We start from the raw sequence: 23,421 nt of genomic DNA, 5'->3' as shown, positions 1-23,421 counted from the left end.
TTCCTCATGCCAGACACACAGCAGTCATCCCCAACACTTCTTTCCTCCCTCCCACCACGGCCTCACAGCCCTCCGCGCCCCACACCGTCTCCAAAACATGTCCTGAATCCCTCTCCACCCCTGCTGCCACCTTGCCTGCCCCACCCGCACACAACTCGTCTTCGCTCTGGCTCCTCCCACTTCACTCACTACAACCGAGCTTTTTTTGAAATACAAATCTTAAAATTTTAAATTAACGAGTTAACTCCTCAGGGCTTGCCACTGTTCTTAGAATAAAGTACAATATTCTACAAAGCCTACAAGTTCCGGCCCTGTTCCGGCTGGTAGCTCTTTCCAGCCCTTTGCCCACAACGCTTTCCCCTCCCCTCTTTGGCTCTCAACTTCCATGCCCGACTTACAGTAATAAGTCGCCCTCTGTGATCGTCTACTTCCCGGCTCTGCCCTGGTTTGAAATCCCCAGAAGGGCCCTGCCACGACCCCGAGGGGCGGCAGTGAATTAGCGCAGACAGAGCTTTTGAGGGATAGGAGCCCGTCCGCAGACCAGGGTTGGTTACTGAAACTGGCCAGAGTGGGCCCGGCCTAATCCTCGCCCGCCACCGCCGCAGCAACAGTAAGCGCCAGGCCGTGCACGCGCAATGCACGACCCCGAGACTGACCCCGCTGCAGTAGGGGTTGCTTCCCCATCAGGCATCTCACTGTCTCAGGATCGGTGGGATTGCGGGGTTCCTCCCGCCCGCCGCCCCGCCCGGTCTGCGGCGCAGCGCCTCGGCAGCCTCGCCCGGCCCTGCCGCTGCCGATGCCGCCGCAGGAACAAAGGCGCGCCGGCCCCGCCGCCCGCAGCTCCGAAAGGTCGGCGGGCGCGGCGGGGTCGAGCCGGGCGGGGCGGCCGGGCCCGGGAGACCCAGGGAGGCGCGGACGCGGCCCGCCGCTCACCTGCAGCCGCCCTGCGCCGCTGCGCTCAACCCGGCCTGCTGTGCCCTACTTTCAGCTCCGGAGCTAGACGTAAACAATCCCCGCCCTCGCGGCCCGCCCCCTGCGCCGCATTGGCCCCGCAGCGTGCGCGGCTCGGGGCTACGGCGGAGGGGCGGTCCTCGTGGCACACGCCTCTTGCTGAGAGGCTGCTGGATCTGTCAATCCTGACCCGACGTCCCCATTGGCCACATCTCAAGCGGTCGGAGACAAGGCCCGCACGCCCATTGGACGCGGGGCGAGGAAAAGAAGCGGCCTCACGCTGGGGCGTTGACACGGAAGTGGGTCCAGGTCCTGTACGTCGTCTGCGCCGGAACTTTCGTGAACCCCTCGTGCGATCTGATTGGCTGAGGGTAGCGCAAGTGGGCCTATCAAGAGGAGTCGTGGGGGGGGTCGCGCTGCCCATTGGTCCGAAGGCACTTCACTCAGGCAGGGAGGCGGACTGTGCGAGGAGGAAGTGGCTGGAAGCCGTACGACCACCCGGGTGGGATGGAGGCGGCAGGAGGTGAGTGCGCTGGCCTGCGGGGCGTTCTCGGTCCGCGGGCACCGAGGGAAGAGGGAAGGGGCCGGCCCGCAGCTGCTGGTCAGGGCTCCGGGTTTTAGCACACCGTCTTATTTACAGTGTAAAGGTCTCAGAGGTGCTCGCGTGCGTCATTACGGCGCTTAGAAAGAAGTCTTGTTTGAATAAGGAACTCTAAGAAGGAGAAATTGGAACGTCACATACTCGCAGTTGTTTGTAGAAGTATTATTTTGTCTTTTAAGCTTTGATATATATATATATGTGTATATGTGTGTGTGTGTGTATATATATATATATAATTTAAAGGGAAGTTGCGTGGGATGGAATACGTACATTGGGCACGATAGGATTCTCACAGCTTAACCACGTTATCTTCCAAAAGATTTCAGGTCTGGTACCATGAGCACAAAGCTCTTACAACGCTGCATTCATCCATTGGATTATAAACGTAATACTGGAGAGAAAAACCTGAAAAAGTTTGTTATGATAAGGGCAGACTTGCTACAAGGTGAGAGGAATAGCTTCTAGATTGATGGATGAAAGTTTCTCTTTTAACTAAGGGGGAAGTACACATGGAAAGTAGGAAAGTACAAAAGCCTAACGGGCTTTGCAGTAAACCTCCCTGTGCCCAGAGGCAACTCCTGCTGTCCCTCTTATTTTTCTGGAAGGATTTTTTACATATAAAAACTTCCATATTTGTCCAGCGTATCAAATAGTCATGGTTTGGTTGAACCAGACTTAAGGTTTGACTGGGCTTTTTATCCATACAGAGGGCCCTTTACTTCCCTCCATGGGGAGATACTGCTTTCCTTTGCCTCTCACATCTAATAGGCACTCGGATTATCGTTGATGATCTGTTTATAAACTTTTTCAGTATATTTATAAGTGGAAGTTTCTTCTGGTTGGCTCCTAAGGATTGTTGTGTGAGAAGTGACTTGGGAGCAGCAGTGACTTGGGAGCAGCGGTGACTTGGGAGCAGCAGTGTCCTGTGTGATGCTCAAGCAGATAAAGTTCCCCAGTCCCACCAGTGAGGAGAGCAAGTCTTCACTGTTAGGGGCCTGGCAGTGCAGCACCCGCACAAAGGGCGAGTAGGAATCAGGACCCACATCTGGCTTGTTCTTTCCCTAGTTTCTACCAGAGCACCCCTCCCCACACCAAAGAAAGGTGAAATTGATTCCCAAGTAGTTTTTGATATTAAAGCAATTTAAGTAATAGCCTTTTAAGTTGATGCAGAGGTGGCCTGAGGCATGGTGTCCAAGGTATTTGTAGGCAATGATCTGGGTGGTTGGGGGGGGTGCCCTTTCCTTGTCACCTTACGAGATCTCTCGGCCCCCAGTACCAGACGGAGACCCAGGACAGGCGCTAGAACGCACTTGTGACAAGGACCTGCTGGAAAGCCAGGCCAGGAGCACTCTGAGTTTCTAGGGAGGCTTTGGTGGCGGGGGCCTTTGAACCTACCCATGAGAGATGGGTCAGGAGGGGGGTCAGTGTTTACTCACCTTTCGTTGAGCCCCTCCTGGGGACCTGGGTATGCAGTGAGGGTGGTGGAGTGAGTGAGCAGCTTGCTGCAGGCCAGGCAGGAGTCTCGATGGTGAGGTCCTGAGGGCGCTGGGGCAAGAAGGTGGGCATTTTGCCGGGGGTTTGAGGGTTGTTTGTATGCAGATGGCAGCCGCTGTGGGGAGGCAGGGATTGGAATGGTGAGTATTTACAGGGTGGCATTTCAGGCTCATTGAAAGGAAGAGCAGCTGGGGCAGAGCGACCAACAGGGCTTCCCAGAGTGGTTGGACCCGGGCCTGCCTGGGGCATGGCACTGATGCCTTGGCCACCCTTGCGTACCCAGGGTTTCTGAAGGCACGATCTTCAGCCATCCAGGTGACCTGACATCCGCACCCACACGATTGTGGTTGCTTCCCCAGACCTGTGGCCTCCCTCCTGAGAACTGGAGGCCAGGGCTGCCTTGAGTGCCTCTTCTGACCCCAGGGGAGGGGGTTGGGCACCTACAGTCAGACCTCAGAGCCGTGAGTGCTGCCCTGGCACAGATGTACCTCCTGACTGTAACGAGCACCCTGTTTACGTTAGTCTCCACCCATTTCCCTTGGAATCAGCTGGGAGTCTTTGGCTTGAATTGGCCTTGTGCGCATGAGCTCACAGGTGCACATGAGCTCACAGGTGTGCATGCTGGAAAGAGGAGCAGTTTGAGGCATTTCCTGCCCCAGCAGCCCCACTCCAGACAGAGTGGGAGCAGCCATTTTTGAGGAACTGGTAGGTTGGGTCTGGGGCCTGCTGGAAGCCCTTTCACAGGGGCGTGTTTGCTCACGCCGGGGTGATGGAGCAGGTCTCAGGACTGCCCTGGTCTCAGGATCTGGGATGTAGGAATATCTGGTGATCCCGCAGTGAATGAACATGGAGGGCAGCTGGTATGAAGGAGAGCCCTGCCCTCCTCCCCTGTTGTCCTTCTGACTAGAGCCTGGAAACCTGGCTGGCGTCCGGCACATCATCCTCGTTCTTTCGGGAAAGGGGGGTGTTGGGAAAAGCACCATCTCCACGGAGCTGGCCCTGGCCCTGCGCCACGCGGGCAAGAAGGTGAGTGCCTCCCATCTCCTGAGCCGCCACCCCTGCCCCTTGTGGGCCTTGGCCGGTTCCCTGCATGCCGCGTGGACGTCCCGCCTCCTTGCAGGTGGGTATCCTCGACGTGGACCTGTGTGGCCCCAGCATCCCCCGCATGCTCCAGGTGCAGGGCAAGGCTGTGCATCAGTGCGACAGTGGCTGGGTGCCTGTCTTCGTGGACCAGGAGCAGAGCATCTCCCTCATGTCTGTGGGCTTCCTGCTAGAGAAGCCGGATGAGGCAGTGGTGTGGAGAGGCCCCAAGAAGAACGGTAATGACCGGACAGGAGACAGCACTGTCAGCCTGCTGGCCTCCCCAGCTGCCCTCTTGGTGCAGAAGCCCCAGGGCTGCTGGCTCTCCTCCACACAGCCCTCCCCCCACAGCACCAGCCTCGGGTAAAGTTCGAAAGACAGTAGTGCTGGCCTTTTCATTTCCAGGACTCTCCCGCTGTGCACCTAAGCAGTCAGCCCGCAAGTATTCGGACAGCGGGCCTGGGGGGCAAGAGCATGAGACTCAGCTGTGAAGCCTTCAGCCACCTGGTCCATCCCCTGGGGCTCAGACCACCCAGTGTGGGGTGCCTGGTGGGGCTCTGGTGCCTTTGAACAAGCAGATGGCATTAAACTCCCTCTGGTGGGCAGAGCGAGGCTGCCGGGTGTGAGAGCAAGCTCAGGGTGGGGGCTGCTTCCAGGACACACCGGCGTGGCATTCCACCACAGGCCACCTCTCTCAGGCACAGATGCCTACCCCAGGAGGATCCGCACTAGCCATCCTCAGCTAAGGCCCGATCAGAAGTCCTAGGGGTGGGGTGGGGTGGGAGGGGTCTCCCCACCTTGCTGTACTCATCCTGCCCCTGGTGAGGAATGGCACACGCAGCTCTCGGGGTGCCCGGTTGTACCGGAACCCACAGACACCACCCTGCCCCAGGGCTGGGAGGAGGCAGCGGGCTTCGTGTGACCCCTTTGTGAGATCCTGCCTCGCCTGCTCTCTCCCCGACCCCGGGCCACCCTGGGTCTCCACAGCACTGATAAAGCAGTTTGTGTCCGATGTGGCCTGGGGGCAGCTGGACTACCTGGTTGTGGACACGCCCCCAGGGACCTCTGATGAGCACATGGCCGTGGTGGACACCCTGCGCCCCTACAGCCCCCTGGGGGCCCTCGTGGTCACCACGCCCCAGGTACTACGGGAGCACCCTCACCCTGGGGCAGGCGCTTTGCCCTACTCTTTCCGCTCATCTTGGCTGAGTTTTCGGGATGCCCATCAGCTGGTCCCGTCTCTTTCCTGGTCTCCAGGCAGTGTCCGTGGGGGATGTGAGGCGGGAGCTGACCTTCTGTAAGAAGGTGGGGTTGCGGGTGATCGGGGTCGTGGAGAACATGAGCGGCTTCGTCTGCCCACACTGCGCGGTGAGTTGTAGGAAGTCGCAGGAAGTCGGGGGTGTGGGTGGTCGGCCTATCCCCTTTGAGGGTGGTGAGAGGCCTGGAGGTGGACCCCTCACCTCTGTGTTCTAGGAGTGCACCAACGTCTTCTCCAGGGGAGGCGGCGAAGAGCTGGCCAGACACGCTGGAGTCCCCTTCCTGGGTAAGCGAGCCAGGGCTGCCCCGGGGCCCCTGCTCTAGGTGGCCTTACCTCTCTACGCCTCCTGCACCCAGGGAAGAGGAGAGGAGGGTGGAAAGTCCTGTCCTCCCTGAGCTGCGAGTGTCAGCTCATCTCTAACAAATTGGTTCCCACCAACTGGAGAGAGGCAGCCCCCCAGGCTTTGAGCAGGTGTCTGCGGCTAAGACACCTGCTGAGACCACGGAGGTGCAGAGGGGCGGCCGAGGCTCTGCAAGCCTGTATCAGGGACGCCAGTGGCACGGGACCATGTCCCCAGCACTCACCCTGTGCTTTCTTACAGTGGCCGGAGCCTGAGAGGTGGTGGGGCCGGGCCTGCTGGGTGGGTTGCTGGCCGTTCCAGTGGAAACTGAGGCCAAGAGTACATTCCTGCCAGGCACCTCAGCAAGAGGTGTCTGCTCTCGGTTAAAGCGGCACTGCCAGTGGGCTCCTGGGCCGTGGGGAGTGTGGACGTGGCCTCCCGGCCCCGGGCTTTGCTCTCACCACCTGGCCCCTTCTCTGCCCCCTTCCTTTCTCTCTCCCAGGCTCTGTGCCCCTGGACCCCGAGCTCACGCGGAGCCTGGAGGAGGGCCGAGACTTCATCCAGGGGTTCCCCGAGAGCCCCGCGTTTCCTGCGCTCTCTTGCATAGCCCAGAAGATTCTGAATGAGGCGCCTGTTGGACTCTCCTGACCAAGGCAGTTTGAGTGTCTCCTCTGTGTGCTGTGGGGCTCATGCTCACAGCCTGGAACAGAGGCGGTGGCACAGTTCCTGAAACCCGTGGCCCTGGGTTGCCGTCACCATGTGCTCCTCTCCCCGTGGGCCTGCCCTGGACGTTTCTGGTGCTTCAGCAGCATCTCAGCATCAGAGCCACTGACAGTCAGTGGTTCCGCCTGGTCGGCCTGTGGCAGGGCCCGGGGATAGCGTGAGGTCGCGATGCCGTGGCCTGACCTCCCTGGTGGTGCAGCTCAGTACTCACATGCCCCAGATAGACGGGCTGCTCCCGACAGCCAAGTCTCCACGTTGTTCACAAAGCTTGTGTGTCTGGGAGCGCGCTGGGCCTATAATCCTGGTGAAATAGGCAGCAGCACCCAGGAAGGTGTCAAACTTGTAATTCAGAGGAGCCCAAAATAAACCCGTCCCACCGCCGTGGTTACAGGTCTGACCTTTCTAGATCATTCTGCTCTGGTCCCGCCTCTCTGGCTTAGTGTCACCACGTCCTGTGGCAGACAGTGTCCACTCCCTAAGTCCCAGGAACTGGGCCAACAGCCCTGTCATCGACAGGCTCCTGGAGACTCTGGTGAAGATACGTTTGGGGAGAGTTTGTCAGGTAACTTGCGATGTGTGAGTGGCCGTGCTTGGCCCAGTGAGAGCTAAGTGCCCGCCCCGCCCTCCGTGCTGTGGGCCTGAAGGGTTGAGCTGAAGAGCAGAAAGGTGAGTGTGAAACAGAGTCCCAGGAGTTTTCCCTGCACGGCTTCAAGGAAGGCCAGGAGGGGGAGGTTCTGGAAAGCAGGATGGTGGCATGGTGTGCTGTTCTTCCCAATGGGAGAGGTGGGGTGCTCAGTAGAGAATGTGGAACGGTCCCTGGGGCACGGGTGGCAGGGGGCCTGGGGAAGCAGCCCTCAGATATCACTTCTTGGGGGCAGATGGGGAGGCGAGGAGTGTACCAAGGATGGATGTTTCTTGTGGGGGTGGGGGGAGCAGGGGCAGAACTGTTGAGGGGTTTGGCCAGGAGCACAGGGACCTGGAGAGTGAGGGTCTGCACCCCCTCTGGCCCCAGGCTGGCCCCAGCAGGAGCAGCTGGGCCCCGGCTTCCCAGGACCAGGCCACCTCCAAGGACGCTGCCCAGCGAGGGGCCTGAGATGCCGAGGTTCCTGGAGGACCTGAGTAAGTGCCCCCCGCTCCTCAGGTGGGGATGGGGCCTGGGGACTAGTGGACGAGAATTGTCTGGGCACAGGACAGGAAGGGTTGTGGTTGGGCATGTGGGACCAAGGCAGCCAGAGGTGGGGCAGGCATGGCATAGAGGGGCCTGCGGCCCAGCCAGCACTCCTCCCTCCCTGAGCTCCCCGCACAACCTCATACGTGGCCACATTTATTGGGTTGCTTTTAATTGATAGTTGGGGAGGCTGTGTCCCCGACCCTCCCGGTCAGGCCCTCAGGGACCAGGCTGGGGCCCACAGGTCCCAGGTCCATGTCCCCTGGGGTGGCAAGGGCCCGTCCAGACCGCAGGGCAGCCTTGGGTCAGCAGTGGGCAAAGTGGGCCTCGCCGATGTCGCGCAGGTCAAGGCCCGAGATGCTTGGGGGACTGGCGCAGGTGATGTTGTTGTAGGCGTATGCGGGCGGCTGGTGGCCGTCATCTCCCTCTGCCATGGCCTGGACGAAGCGGGGCACGACGCCCGGGTGCTGCAGGGTGAAGGCCCTCAGGGCCTTGAGGGGGCAGCCGCAGTCCCAGGGGTTGCCCTCGAGCCACAGGCGCTCCAGGCCGGGGGGCTGCGGCACAAAGGTCCGCAGCGAGTTGTTCCGGAGGCTGAGGTAGCGCAGCCGCCCCAGTGGCGCGAGCACAGTCTCAGGCAGCGCCTCCAGGCGGTTGTGCGACACATCCAGCCAGAAGATGCGCTGCAGGGGCCCCAGGGCATCCACCGATAGCGCAGACAGCCGGTTGCGGGACAGGAGGAGGTACTCCAGGTGGCTGAGGCCCTGGAAGAGCTGGCCAGGCAGGTGCGTGAGCTGGTTGGAGGTGAGGTCCAGCTCTAGCAGCTCGGCCAGCCCCCCTAGGCTCTGCTCATCGATGGCCGCAATGCCGTTGTCCTTGAGGAAGAGCCGGCGCAGCCCCGAGAGGCCGGTGAAGGTGTGTGGGCCGAGGCAGCCCAGGCAGCTGCCCTCCAGGTGCAGGCTGTGCAGCTTGCCCAGGCCCTGGAACGCCTGCTCTGGAAGGTTCCTCAGACAGTTGCCAGAGAGGTTCATGACGGCCAGGTTGTAGAGGCCCAGGAAGACGCCTGCCTTGAGCTCCTGTAGCTGGTTGTTGTTGAGCGCCAGCACCTCCAGCTGGTCCAGGCCCTCGAAGGCCTCTTCCGGCAGCTGCCGGATACGGTTGTAGCCAAGCTGCAGCTCCTCCAGGAAGTGAAGGTCCTTGAAGGTCCGGGGCCGTAGGCCGGCGATGGCATTGTGTGAGAGGCGCAGAACGTGCAGGCCCAGCAGCCCCGGGAAGGTGTCCTCCAGGAGGCCACCCACGCGGTTGTGTGACAGGTCCAGCCAGCGCAGCGTCTTCATGCCCAGGAAGGCACCTGGGGCCACAGCGGTGATGAGGTTGTGGTCCAGGTAGAGCTTCTGGAGCTTGGGCAACTTGACGAAGACATTGGGTTTGACGCTCCGCAGGGCATTCCTGCTCAGGTCCAGCTCGCGGAGCTCACTGAGGCCGCAGAAGAGCGCGGGCTGCAAGTAGGCCAGCTTGTTGCCCGCCAGCACCAGCTCGCGTAGGCTGGCCAGGTCCTGGAATGCAGTGTCGGGCAGCACGGCCAGGCTGTTCCAGCCCAGGTTGAGGTCCCAGAGGTGGGCAAGGCCCCTGAAGAGGTCCTCGTCTACCCGGCTGAGCAGGTTGTTGTTGAGGCCGAGTGAGGCCAGGCCCGGCGTGTGCAGGAAGGTGCGGGCTGCCAGGCTGCGCAGCTGGTTCCGCTCCAGGTGCAGGTAGTACAGGTTCTGCAGGCCCAGCAGCGCCTGTGGCTCCAGGCTGGCCAGCCCGCTGCCCTGCAGGTTGAGGAAGCCCAGGCTGGAGAGGTTCCGGAAGGTGGCCGCGGGAATGAAGGAGAAGTTGTTTCCATCCAGCCACAGGGCCCTGGTGCCGTCCGGGATGCCGCTGGGCAGCCGCGTGAGGTTCCGAGAGCTGCAGAAGACGCTGAGCTCATCTGTGTAGTCGTCGTGGCCGCAGGAGCAGACGGCTGGGCACTGGGGGCCCTCAGGGTCTGCTGGTGCCGCGGACTCCACTTCCTCCAGGCTGTGGGAGCCCAGCACTGCCCAGGAGACTAGCAGCACCACCAGGGCCGGGCCTCCTGTGGGGAGAGGGGCTTGGGGAGGCAGCACTGAGGCAGCCCAGGATGTAAGCCCAGGGCAAGCAAGACATGGAACCTTCCAGGCCTCAGCCACACACCTGGACCACAGCACACAACTATTTAGAGAAGGCACTGCTGACCGGACCAGAGAAGGTATGGGCTGAGATCTGGGTCCCCCACTTAAATGGGAAGCGGAGACCAGGCAGGACGACTGGGATGTTCTCTGGTTCAAAACCAACTGCCCTTTCCACCCCACAGGACCAACGGGGTGGCAGTGCCTGTTCCAGAGAAAACTGAAGGCTGGGGACCTGGCCACTAGGCCGTGTGTTCATCTGCGTCCCCAAGGTGGACACTCAAGCCAGGCTAGGCTGCCAGGCAGGCCTGGAGGAAAGTGTGAGAGAACGTTCTGGAGCAGGCTCGGGTGGGTATGCACTTGCTGCCCTGATTGTCTGGACAGTGAGCTGGATGCCCGCTGCCCCAGCTAGACCCCTGACTGGGGGGTACTCACCTCCATAGTGTGTCCGGCATGCACCCAGGGACTTGGCCCAGTGCTGGTGTGGGGAGAGGAAGAGGGTGCAGGCCTCAAGGGCAGATGGGGACCCCAGGCCACTGACCCACCAGAGGTTGGGTAGTGGCACAGGACAAAGGATGCCAGGCTTCACAGCAACAATCCCCATAAGTTCCACTGGGCACTGGGCTGCCCACCACATCAGGCCTCTCTCTGGTCTCTGAGAGTTCCGGGTCCCAGGGTGGACACGCCAGCTGGATTGGGCTAGGCTCCGAGAGGGGACAGAGTGGCAATGGACTGGCCTCCGAGCAGCTGGGAAGGCAGCATGCCCTGGCCCAGTGGAGGGTCTAAGGCAGGGCCCCTGGGGTAGCAGTGTGGGTGCCCTTCCTCCCCTGCGCTGCCAGCCTGGGCCCTCGGGTAGGAGAGGAGGGAGCAGGAGGCAACAGCGATTCTCCAGGGCCAGGCACCCCACCACCCTGAGTGGCCACATTTCCCCCATGGGCTCCCAGAGCCCCAGCCCACCTAAAGCTGAGCCCTCCCTGGGGGCAGCCCCTACCCCAGTGAGCTTGGGGGCACACGGTCGCCGCCCCCACCCCGAAGTGAGTGGCTGGGGCACGTGGGGGCCTCACCTCTCCTCAGGGCCATCCCTCGTGCAGAGCAGTCCGCAGGCGGGCAGGGAGTGGGGCGCGTCTGTTGGGGCCGGCTGCTCCTGCCCTCTGGATTTCCCCACTGCCTCTGGGACAGCCAGCACCCTTGTCACTGGCCAGCCCAGCCTGCTGGCCCCAGCTCCATTAACCCCCTCCTGCCGGGCTGCCAGCATCAGCACTGGGGCCCAGGGTGCAGATGGCACAGGGGACAGGCTGGGGGCTGCATCTGCCCTGACGCATCTTCAGGGTGCAAGGTGGCCCGGGGTGCAGCTCTAAGGGACAACAGGGGCCCATACCCCCATCTTCCCAACCCCCCCATCTTCCCATCCCCCTGCAGGGCTGGGTGGAGCAGAGCTGGGGCTGCAGGCAATACTGGGGGGGGGGTCTCCCTTGGAGCAGCCTGTGAGGAGCTGGTGCTCAGCCAGCTGCCCTGCCTGTGGGTAGGGGCCCCTCAGGGGGCTCCTAGGGTCTTCCCTCCCAGCAGATGGCCATGTGGGAGTTAAGCAGGAACCACACGTCTCCAAATGGGCCTGCCCATCTACCCCCGGCATGCTGACCACTCCCCCCCTCCTCCCCATTTCCTAACTGCCTGGGTGGGGTCCTTGTTCAAGCTCCCAGGGGCCTGGCCCAGCCTTGGCTTCTCCCGTGACCTCAGGGTCAGCTGCTGTCTGGCCACTGCCCCTCCCCCTAGCCTCTTCTAGGAATGCTTGGCAGGGCCCCGGCCACTTTGTGTTTGTTTTCCCCAACAATGTCCTCCCAGGAAGAGAGTGGGGGATGGCTGGCCTCGGGCGCGAGGTCTTGTGGCTGTGAGACCAGCCCCCACCAGCAGTGGGCCCCATCCTGCCCTTCAGGGCTCCTTTGGGGCCACGGCCACCCTGCACTGCACAGGCCCTGGGACAGGTACCCAGTGCCCAGCCTGAGGTCAGCCACAGGTCAGACATGGTAAGAAGGGGTGTGGCTGCTTGATTCAGGGCACCATCCTCCCCTCCACCTGGGGAGCCCTGGGCTCTGCTCTTCCAGATCTGACCACATCTACCCCAGGCTGCCAGGTACCATGCTGCCCTCCAGCCACCCCTTCCTCCTTTGCTGAGGACCCTTCCTCTGGCTGCCAGACGTGCCTGCCCACCAGTCCCTCTGCTCTGCCTGGGGCGGGGGGCCTGTGCGGGAAGGGGCCAGAAGGCACTGAAAAAGGCAAAACTGAGTCTGGGGAGGGCAAGGCTTGTCAAGCTTTAGGAGACTCTTGAACCTCTTGGTGAGGCAGAGAAGGAGTCAGGTCTGCCTCCTGAAAGGTGCATGGGTGAGGAGAGAAGAAGTGAGGTACGCAGGAGCTGTACGGGCCCAGGAGAGGCTGGAGGCCAGCCCCGCCCCCAACCTCGTGGCGCCCCCTCCCCAGCTCATCCTGCAGCAGTGCCGAGGGGCGGCTTTGTCTTCCTCCCTTTATTGAGCTTTGATTTTTTTCCAGGTCGTTTCTCAGCTTCTCTTCTGAGAAATTATAGATCTGCAGGGAGAAAGTCCACACCCAGAAATTTACACGGTAAACATACATTTACACAGTAGAAAGTGCGGACTCAGCAGGAGTCCGGGGCCATGGGGCCTCTTCACTGGGAAGCTCTCGGCATGCGGGCCAGACGCACGTGGACTGGAAGGAGGGTTAGCATTCCTGTCTCCTCACACTTGGAGGGTTGGGGCTGGAAACTTCCTGTAAATCCCCAGTCGAGCTTGTGTGGCAGAGAACCCTTATCGGGACTGTGGCAGGCAGGTTAGGTATTTGTAAACCTTTCTCGGGTCCTGCAGTAACACTGGTGTTCAGCCTGCTGAGTTCAGAAAAGACCTCTATTCTGGCCGCCCGGGGCCAGCTCTGTCCCTGCTCCCCCAAAGCGGCCAGTCCTGACCCAGGCTGACTACTGCCCTGGTCTCTCTTTATAGTTCACCCCCTGAGGGTCCCCCCGAGGAGTCTGGTTTCTGGTCTTTGTGGAAATGGTGTTGTACAGAAGCCCCAGGCCCAGCCACTCGTGTGCCAAGTCATAGCATCCCTTCCCTCCTTCCTGTCGTGGTGCTACGACCCTGTGGGGCCCTTGTGCGTTCCTGTGGTCCTGAGTGGACCCACTGGGACCAGCCTGTGTCATCCTTGCAGGTAAGGCCAACCCCTTCCGGGGTAGTTAGGGGTCACACCTTCCTGGAGCCAATAGGGGTGCCCTCAACACCACCCCCACCCTGTCTTCTCAGCCCTGAAGGTGGGGGGACAGTGGCTTTCATTGTCCTGTGTTTGTTCAATCACTAATGATGGCAGCTGTTCACAGGGAGGTTCATTGGCCAGTGGATTGTCCTTTTCTGTAAAGTACATGTTTAAGTCTTTTGCTGTCAGTGTAACTTATGTTTTTTTTAAAACTGTATGCTGGATGCAAGCCCCTTGTTAGGTATGTGTGGCCAGTGTTGTCTTCTGCACTGTGGTTTGCCTCCATTCTCTTCATTGTGATTCTGGTGAGAGTTCTTAATTTTAACATGGTCTCATAAGGTGTTCCTTAAATGGAAAAACTGCAAAAAAAGTTTTTTTTATCTAGGCTGATGTATGTATCATGATTTCAGGTCCCGTTCAGCACATGGACTTGAGTGTATTCTCTTAAAATACTGTGTGAACGCGTCACTGCCCTACCTTTCTCTGTGACGTCTTTGGGCCACCCTTTCACTTCCTAAGAGTGAGGTGATGCTCAAGTTTCATTCTTTCTGGTGGGTTATGATCGCCTCCCCACATTTAGTGCAGTGGCTTTCCTTCCCTCTTCACTCCTGGACGCCACCCTTGACGTGGTCAGGGGCCGCATAGCCTGGCCCTTTCTGGGCTCCCCCTGAACCATGGAGGCAGAGCAGATCCTCCTCTGTCTGCAAGAGCTTCCAGGCTCTTCGTGGTCCATGTGTTTCCTTGTCTACGGTGGGAGCAGCCTGTCCAGGTTTGACTTGTGTTGCAGTTTGAGTCTTCCAGTCTGTGGACATGGCATAATTAGGTCGTCTTCAGTTTCTTTCAGTGGTGTTTTTGTAGATTTCCATGTTACGATCTTGCATATATTTTTTAGATTTTTTTTTCTGGTAGGTGGTTGTTACTTTTTTTTATTTTTAAAGAAGATGTTGGGGGTAGGAGTTTATTTATTTTTGCTGTGTTGGGTCTTCGTTTCTGTGTGAGGGCTTTCTCTAGTTGTGGCAAGCGGGGGCCACTCTTCATCGCCGTGCGCGGGCCTCTCACTATCGTGACCTCTCGTTGCAGAGCACAGGCTCCAGACACGCAGGCTCAGTAGTTGTGGCTCACGGGCCTAGTTGCTCCGCGGCATGTGGGATCCTCCCAGACCAGAGCTCAAACCCATGTCCCCTGCATTAGCAGGCAGATTCTCAACCACTGCGTCACCAGGGAAGCCCTGGTTGTTATTTATTTTTTTTTTTTTGCGGTACGCGGGCCTCTCACTGTTGTGGCCTCTCCCGTTGCGGAGCACAGGCTCCGGACACACAGGCTCAGCGGCCATGGCTCACGGGCCCAGCAGCTCCGCAGCATGTGGGATCTTCCTGGACCGGGGCACGAACCCGTGTCCCCTGCATCGGCAGGCGGACTCTCAACCACGGCGCCACCAGGGAAGCCCGGTTGTTACTTTTGATACTATTGTAAGTGTTATCTTTTTTCCTCTTTCATTTCATTTTGTCTAAGCTGAAATATTTTTCTAGAAGTATGTTGGGATAATGTAATAAAGTATTAATTGTGGTGCCTTTACCCAACGATTGTTTCTAAAACAGCTTGATTGATGTACAATTCTCACACCATAAAGTTCACCCACTGTCGATATAAAATTCAGTGATTCTTAGTAAATGTGTACAGCTGTGCAGCCACACGCACAGTCCAGCTTTAGAACATCCCCATACAATCGGTGGCCTTCTGTATCTCACCTTTTGCACTGAGCATGTTTTCAGGGTTCATCTACATAGTGTATATCAGTACTTCATTCCTTGTTATGGCTGGACAATATTCTGTTTTATGGATTTGCAACATTTGTTTATTCATTCATCAGATGATAGGCATCTGGTTTGTTCCTATTTTGGGGTTATTATGAATAATGTTGCCATGAACATTTGTGTATGAGTTTTTGTGTGGACGTAGCTTTCACTCCTCTTGGGTAGATTCTTAGGAGTGGAATTACTGGTTCACATAGTATTTATGTCTAGTTTTTAAAAAACTGTTTTCCAAAATGATTGTATCATTTTACAAATTACGAGAATTCCAATTCCACATCCTCACTACTATTTGGTATGGTCAGTTTTGTTTTCTTTTGTTTTTTAGCTCTTCTGTTTCTCTGACAATTGATATTGGGCACCTATTCATGTGTTTGTTGGCATTCTTATCTCTTCTTTGGTGAAGTGTCTGTTCAAGACTTTTGTTCATTTTTTAACTGAGTTGACTCCTTACTGAGTTGCAACACTATATATTATGGATATGAGACTTTATATATTATGGATTATCAAGGATAACATTTGCAGATATTTTTCTGTTCGTGGTTTGTCGCCTTTTTTTCATGTTGTCTTTTGAAGTACGAAAGTTTATTTTAATGAAGTCCAAAATTTATCAGTTTTTTTCTCTCATGGCTCATGATTTTGGTGTGGTGTCTGAGAACTCTTTGCCTAACCCAAGATCACAAAGATCTTCTAATCAAGGATTATAGGATCTTTCCATTTACTTACATCTTCTTTCTCTTAGTTTGCAGTGTATAAATCTTGCACTAATTTTGATCATTTCTAAGTATTTTGTTAGTTTTGATGCTATTATGGAGTTGTTTTAATTTTGTTTTCAGACTGTCATTAGTATGTGCAAATACAACAGATTTCTCTTGTTAATCTTGTGTTCTAGGACCTTACTGAACTTATTAGTTCCAGGTATGTGTGTGTATCTGGATTCCTTAGGATAAGCCACATATAGGATCACACCATCTGTGAATAAGGACATTTTTACTTATTTTTACTCCTTTCCAATATGTATACTGCCGTGTGTGTGTGTGTATGCCTTATTGCACATCAGTACAACGTTGAGAAGTGGCAAGAGCAGATATCCTTGCCTTGTTCCTGATTTTAGTGGGAAGCATTCAGTCATCCATTGTGAACTATGATGCTGGCTTATGTTTTTCATTGATGCTGTCACAGGCAGAATAATGCTCCCAAACCAAAGATGTCTGTGTCTTTATCCCTGGAATCATGAATGTGTCAGGTTACATGGCAAAGGGGAATTGAGGTTGCTAATCAGCTGACCTTAAGATAGTGAGATTAATGTGGATTTTCCAGGTGGACCCATTGTAATTACAAGTGTCCTCTAAAGTGGCAGAGGGCATCAGAAGAGGTCGGTGTGAGGCAATGAGAGAAGGACTCAACCCACAGCTGCTGACCTTTGAAGATGGAGGAAGGAGGTCAGGAGCCAAGAATGCAGGCGCCTCTAGCAGCAGGAAAGGGCAAGGAAACAGATTCTCCCTTAGAGCCTGAAGAAGGAACCAGCTCTGTGGACACTTTTAGTCCAGTGAGACTCATGTCAGACTTCTGACCTCCAGAACTGTTAGATGATACATTTGTGTGGTTTATTTCTTTTATTTATTTATCGATTGATTAGCTGCGTTGGGTCTTCATTGCTGCGTGCAGTCTTTCTCTAGTTGCGGCGAGCGGGGGCTACTCTTCATTGCAGTGCGTGGGCTTCTCATTGTGGTGGCTTCTCCCATTGTGGAGCACAGGCTCTAGGTGCACAGGCTTCAGTTGTTGTGGCACGTGGTCTCAGTAGCTGTGGCTGGCGGGCTCCAGAGCGCAGGCTCAGTAGTTGCGGCGCATGGGCTCAGTTGCTCCACGGCATGTGGAATCCTCCCAGACCAGGCCTCGAACCCGTGTCCCCCTGCATTGGCAGGTGGATTCTTAACCACTGCGCAACCAGGGAAGTCCCCATTTATGTTGTTTTAAACAACTAAGTTTGTAATGATTTGATACAGCAGCATTTGGAAATTACAGATGTCCTTTAAACAGGTCGAAGAGGCTCCCTTCTATTCCTAGTTTGTTGACTTTTTATCACGAACAGGTGTGGGATTTTGTCAAATGTTTTCCTTCATCCACTGAGATGATCTTGTGGATTTTGTCCTTTATTCTATGACTGTGGTTTATGTTAATTGATTTTTAGATGTTTAACCAACCTTGCATTCCTGTGATAAATCCCACCTGGTTGTGTATAATGTTGCTGTATTTGGGTTGCTAACGTTTTAAAGATTTTACATCTGTATTCATGAGGGACATTGATCTCTCGTTTTGTTTGGTATCAGGATAACATTAGCCTCATAGAATGAGTTGGGAAGTGTCCCCTCCTGTATTTTCTGGAAGAGTTTGTGAGTGATTAGTGTTACTGATAGAATGCACTAGTGAAGCCATGTGGACCTGAGCTTTCCTTTGCATGAAGACTTCAGACTTTTGTTAAATCAATTTAAGGAATTTGTCCATTTCATCTAAAATCTAATTTGTTGGTATAGTTTCCCTAGTATTCCTTTGTAAGTCCTGTTCATTTCTGTAGGATTGGTAGTGATGTACCCTTTTTCATTCATGATTTTGGTATTTGTGTGTTACTTTGTTGGTCAGTGGTTTTTGTTTTTTGTTTCATTGATCTCCTTGCTAATCATTACTATTTCTTTTCTTCTGCTTCCTTTGGGTTTTGTTTGCTCTTCTTTAGTGTTTTAAGGTAGAAGCCTAGGTTTTGTGAGGCCTTTCTTCTTTTCTCATACAGGTGTTTAAAAGCTATATACATTTCCCTCCAGCACTGCTTTAGCTGCATCCCACAAATTTTGTGTTTTGATTTCCACTCTTTTTGACCCACACACTATTTAGATGTGTTAACTTCCAAACATTTGGGGGTTTTCCAGGCTTCATTTTGTTGTAAATATCTAATTCCACTGGAGTTTGAAATTACAAAGTATACTCTGTCTTTTAAAATTCATTGTGATTTGTAGTCTAAGATATTGTCTATCCTGGAGAATGTTCCATGAGCACCTGAAAATGCTGGTGGAATGTTCTATAAATAGGTTCAGTTGAGTGACAGTGTCCTGTTATCAACTAGACTATTAAAGAATCTCCATTATTTTAAGAGTTTTTTTTAAATTATTTATTTTTGGCTGCATTGGGTCTTCGTTGCTGCACACAGGCTTTCTCTAGTTGCAGAGAGTGGGGGCTACTCTTCGTTGCAGTGCGCAGGCTTCTCATCACAGTAGCTTCTCTTGTTGTACAGCATAGGCTCTAGGCACGCGGGCTTTAGTAGTTGTGGCACATGGGCTCAGTAGTTGTGGCTCATGGGCTGTAGAGTGCAGGTTCAGTAGTTGTGGTGCACGGGCTTAGTTGCTCCCCAGCATGTGGGATCTTCCCAGAACAGGGTTCGAACCCATGTCCCCTTCATTGGCAGGCAGATTCTTAACCACTGTGCCACCAGGGAATCCCTCCATCATTGTTGAATTACTTATTTTATCTTTGAATTTCTAAAATTCTTTGGTCCCTGACCATTCAGACTAGACATGAGGTATTCATTCCTTCAAAAGAGGGTTGTTAGAACAGAAATCAGAGGAAAGAAAAGAGATTATTGGAACCTTAAAAAGTCAAGATTCTGGCCTAAGAAAATATTCTGACAAAGAATAAGAAAACTCTTTCTTTGAGCTACAGAGCAGGAGAAAGGCTGGAGAAGAAAGGAAGAGAAGGAACCTGATTTTCTGCCACCTCAGTGGAATCCCAGATGGGCCTAAGGGCCCCAGAGCAGAGGTGACCCTGACCTTTGCTGAGGACTGACTGAGACACGGTGGAACAGGTGTGTGTACCCTGGGGACACACATGGCTGCAGGACCAGCCTTCCTCTCTGGATCCACAGCACCTGGGCCAGGCTCTCTCCCAGATCCACTGAGATCCAATTCTTCTCCAGGCCTCTCTGCTGCCCCAACTCAGAACCAGTGTCCATAGAAGTGGATGGTCCAGGAAAAGCCTCTCCTTTTACAGTTTTACTGACAGATTAATAGTTAAAAGTTTCAGATTATTAGAGAGAGGTGGGGGATGCACAACATTGTGAATGTACGAAATGCCACTGAATTGTTGTCCCTGGTGGTCCAGTGGTTAAGACTCTGTGCTTCCAATGCAGAGGGCACGGGTTTGATCCCTGATCAGGGAACTAAGATCCTGTATGTTGTGCAGCGCAGCCAAGAAAGTAAAAAAAAAAAGGCCACTGAATTATAAACTTAATTGTATGTTGTGTGAATCTCACCTCAATTTAAATAAGTTTTAAAAGTTCTGTTTAGTAAAATACAGTCACTCCTAAAATCTAAGCAGTGTTACAGCTGGAGAGAAATATATCACATTGGGATAGCACATGACACACAGGTCAGGTGGGTGGCTGTCAGAAAAGCAGCAAGGACCTAGTGTGCTGGCTGTGGGAAGTAAGACCACCACCTGGGGGCACCTCCCAGAGAGTCAGGGTAAATGCACAGAGGTGTAGCTTGGTGAGAGACGGAGCCTCCACCCAGACAGTTAACTGAGCAGTCAGGAAATACTTTAAAATAAAAATCCTCAGAGGGAAGCAGGCAGGCACTGGGTCAGGGATCAGGAACTAGTGAAGAAAATGCTTGGGCTCTGTTTATACTAGTGCCCGGGAAGAAACTGAGGCGTTGTGGCAGTTTACATGGCCAGATTGTAGGGCTTCACAACAGACGCTCTGGGGGAGTTTTTACCTTTACATTCTCAAGAAAAAGGATGAGAGATCCCTGAGGAGCTAAGAAAGCAGGACCCCAAAGCCATAGGACAGACAGCAAAGGGCTCAGATAGGAATGGGGAGGGAAGACAAATGCCCACGTCAGAGACAAGAGGACATTACAGACCAGATTTGAAAATGTAGGAAAGAAAACAACTTACCAAAAGCAGCTGAAGAAGGATAGAAGTAACAGCCCTTATAACCATTAAAAAACAGGATCACTAGTTTTTAAAATACCCGCAAAAGAAAGCACAAGGCTCAGACTAGCATTACCTTCTACAAACTCCCCAAGAAGTGAGGAAACGTTCCATGTCACCTTATTTCCAAAACCAGACAGGGACTGTACAAGGAGAGCAAGCCAGCTGCAGAAGTTCCGATGAAATGGGATCTCGCCCAAGAATAAAATGACTAGGCACTGAAAACTGTTGGGATAATTCAGCCGACCAAAGGAGAGTATGTGGTAAGACCCAGCTCCCACTCGGATGACCAGCAAGCTAGGAAGACTTGCTCAGCTTGAAAACAGCTACTCAGCCCGCCTGCCAGCCTTCCAGGGACTAGGGTGCTTCCTCCTGGCAATACACCCCCTCTAGTTCTCCCCCTACCCCTGACATCTCCATCTCACTCTCATGTGATGGTGCCATCTCCTGGCTTTGGACTCACCCACATGCTGGAGACATTTTAAATTTGACCTGCCCAAAGCCAACCGCTCAAGCCTGTGAGCCCCTCACAGTCTCCCCATCCTGGGAAATGGATGTGGAGTCTCCCTAACTCATCACTCACAGCTCAGATCCAAGCTGGGACCAAATACTGCTGCCTCCACCTCAGCTCCCACTGGGAACCCTGCCACCACTCCCTCCTCCACCGGCCCTCCCTGGGCTGCTGCCCCAGACTTGTCTCCAGGGGCCCTGCCACGACACACTGAGAAGTCCTGGTAAAGCTCAGCTCTGACCCCGCCTCTGCACAGCTCAGAGTGGACGCCGAGGTCCTTGCATGTCCTGTACATTGACCCTCGCCTGGCTCAGCTATGCCGGCCTCTTGCTCTTCTGCAGACCTGCTCCAGGGCCTTTGTACTTGCTTTTCTCACCCAGATATCTGCATGTCTCATTCTCTCCATCCTCTCATTGTCACTCACATGTCACCTTAGCAAGGCCCCAGCCACTCTACTTAAGAAGGCTGACATCCTCGGCTCCCTCTGTACCTTTTTCTGCCTTATTTTCTCCACAGTACTTCTGTGTGACCTGCTTGGTATTCCACTCATCTTGTCTCCTCTACCAGGACAGAAGCTCCACAAGGGCAGGAATTTCTGTCTGTTCACTCTGAATCCCCAGAGCATCTCAGTACCTGCCACATCGTCAGCATTCAGGTATTTGTTAAACCAATCAATGAAGCCAGGAATAAAGGCCCGCTTGCCTCGGGGAGACATGAAAAACAAAAGCCCTGTTGATAGTACCACAAAGGCCCACAAAAGAAACAGTTACCATCAGGCTGGGCAAGCGTAGCAGGGTCCCCAGGAACAAGGCTGACTGCACTCCTATACGCTCCTGACCCCTGGAGTGATTTAAAACAAAACACCATTTATAACAGCATCAAAAGACATACTACTGAGGGGCCAGAGTCCCCACAGAACCAGCCTCTAGGGAGGAAGTTATAAACCCTGATGGAAAAGTTTGTCTGGTCTTGTCCCTGGTTTGGGGAGGGAGACTCTAACTCCTGGGAGTGTCCTGAGGGGTGAGGACTTCGTCATTTACAGTATAGTGAGCACCTGAGTTTATGCTAATGTAGTGACTCAGAGCTGTCACCAGGGAGCCCCACCTGTGATCAGAGGGTGGAATGGCTGGGGGGCGCTGGAGTTCATGCTGTGGATGACACAGTGACACCCCAACCCAACTGGAATACTGAGGCTCAGTGAGCTTCCTGATGTGCCAGCACGGTGGGAGCCTGCATTCCATGGAGTGAGGGCATGGCTTGGCCACCCAGACCCTCCCCACCTCGCCCTGTGGGTCTCTTCACTTGGCTGGTCCCAGTTTGTATCCTTTATAATAAAACTGTAAAATCGGGCTTCCCTGGTGGTGCAGTGGTTGAGAGTCCGCCTGCCAATGCAGGGGACACGGGTTCGTGCCCCAGTCCGGGAAGATCCCACATGCCGCGGAGCGGCTGGGCCCGTGAGCCATGGCCGCTGAGCCTGCGCGTCCGGAGCCTGTGCTCCGCAACGGGAGAGGCCACAACAGTGAGAGGCCCGCGTACTGCAAAAAAAAAAAACAAAAAAAACCCTGTAAAATCATAAGTGTTGAGCTTCCCTGAATTCTGAATCAACCTAGTGAGTTACTGAATCTGAGAGGTCATGAGAACCTCTGAACTTGTAGCCAGCTGGTTAGAAGTGCAGGTGGCCAGGGACCCCCAAGCTTCTGGCTGGAGTCTGAGGTGAGGGCGGTCTTGATGGGGGACCGTGCCCTTGCCCTGTGCTTGTGCTAATGCTGTGGTTGATAGCAGAGTTGCCCTGCACACACAGCATCAGAGACCCAAGTGGATGGATGGATAAGCAGCGTGTCATAATTGGAAACTCCCCACGTCACAAAAAAGTCACTTCTTCCCAATCTAACAAGTCAACATTATTCCAGTCCAAATCCCAGACATAAATACCCTAATCTTTATACATAAGAGCAAAGGGCCAAGACTCTCCTGATGAGGTTGGGCAGCATTCCTGGAATTGAAGGTCCTAAAGCTGTTGTAACAGGGAATGTGGGGCCAGCGTCAGGACAGACAGACATACCAGTGGGATGGAGAGCCACAAAACAGGTCTGGACCCCTGGATGCTGGCTCACCACAGCTAGCAGTGCAGAGGGGGTGGGATATCAGGTGTCCGTCTCCCAGACACCAGCATAAACAGCTCAGTCACAAGAATCACAAACCTGAGTGTGAAAAGCAAAACAAAAAACTACTGGATGAAATTATAGGAAGGCATCAGAGGTGGGAAAGAGTTATTACACAGGACACAAAAGCATTTATCATGAAGGAAAAAATATACATTTGACTACGTTAAGAATTTCTTCAACAAGACACCAGTGTGAAGCCACAACAAACTAGCAGGAAACTGCAAACACACAGAACCAAAGAAATCATAAAATATGCAACATGAAACATAGAACTCCTAACTGATCAGTAAGAAACAAAAACCTGGTAGAAAACCCAGGAGAAACCTAAGAGGCAGCCCCCAGGTGAGGAAATCCACGTGGCCAATAAGCGTGTGGAAAGCAGTCAACCTCCCCCCCACCCCCGAACCAGGTAAACACCCGTGAAACCTCCACAAAGTGCCATCCACACCCACAGATGAGCGAAAACAAAGGTGTCTGACAGTGGGTGTGGCAGGCGTCTGCAAACACAGTGGGAGATGCTCTCCAAGAATGAAATCCCACTTGCCCAGCGCAGCAGCCGGAGCCTGGATGAGAGCGCTTCAGAGCCCATGTCGCAGACACACGACACAGGGCACCAGACATAGCTCTGAGAACTCGCCCCATAGCCCGGCAGCAGCGTCATCACCAAGGGTAAAACATGCAAAGTGGGGCTTCCCTAGTGGCGCAGTGGTTGAGAGTCCGCCTGCCGATGCAGGGGACACGGGTTCTTGCCCTGGTCCAGGAAGATCCCACGTGCCGCGGAGCGGCTGGGCCCGTGAGCCATGGCCGCTGAGCCTGCGCGTCCGGAGCCTGTGGTCTGCAACGGGAGAGACCACAACAGTGAGAGGCCCATGTACTGCCAAAAAAAAAAAAAAAAACAAAA

The 23,421-nt window shown here is 54.6% G+C and overlaps 2 protein-coding genes across 20 annotated transcripts; one reads left to right on the top strand and one right to left on the bottom strand.

The window, feature by feature from the left end:
* Positions 1–635: 635 nt before the first annotated feature.
* Positions 636–23,421, top strand: NUBP2 (NUBP iron-sulfur cluster assembly factor 2, cytosolic). 19 transcript variants are annotated; one of them, XM_073792464.1, is made up of 10 exons: positions 636–1,474; positions 3,954–4,072; positions 5,114–5,268; positions 5,384–5,494; positions 5,600–5,669; positions 6,227–7,113; positions 7,460–7,566; positions 9,502–9,878; positions 9,984–13,014; positions 14,362–23,421. In XM_073792464.1, the coding sequence occupies exons 1-6, from the start codon at positions 636–638 to the stop codon at positions 6,370–6,372; spliced, it is 1,440 nt and encodes a 479-aa protein (XP_073648565.1). In that variant the 3' UTR covers positions 6,373–7,113; positions 7,460–7,566; positions 9,502–9,878; positions 9,984–13,014; positions 14,362–23,421. The 19 variants fall into 19 exon arrangements, with proteins under 19 accessions (XP_073648565.1, XP_073648571.1, XP_073648568.1 ...); XM_073792470.1 differs by having other exon boundaries at positions 6,227–9,878; positions 9,984–10,070; positions 12,343–12,414; positions 12,807–13,014; XM_073792467.1 differs by having other exon boundaries at positions 6,227–9,878; positions 9,984–10,146; positions 12,343–12,414; positions 12,807–13,014.
* On the bottom strand, positions 7,759–10,997 carry IGFALS (insulin like growth factor binding protein acid labile subunit). The gene is made up of 2 exons (XM_033840068.2): positions 10,863–10,997; positions 7,759–9,725 (listed from the first exon to the last, which is right to left on the bottom strand). Exons 1-2 carry the CDS (start codon positions 10,876–10,878, stop codon positions 7,921–7,923), a joined length of 1,821 nt encoding a protein of 606 aa, XP_033695959.1. The 5' UTR covers positions 10,879–10,997; the 3' UTR covers positions 7,759–7,920.

Source organism: Tursiops truncatus, chromosome 15, assembly GCF_011762595.2.
Source record: "Tursiops truncatus isolate mTurTru1 chromosome 15, mTurTru1.mat.Y, whole genome shotgun sequence".
Classification (NCBI taxonomy): Eukaryota; Metazoa; Chordata; class Mammalia; order Artiodactyla; family Delphinidae; genus Tursiops; species Tursiops truncatus.
Note: the sequence above shows the minus strand (reverse complement) of the source record. Positions and strands in the feature narration are given on the sequence as shown.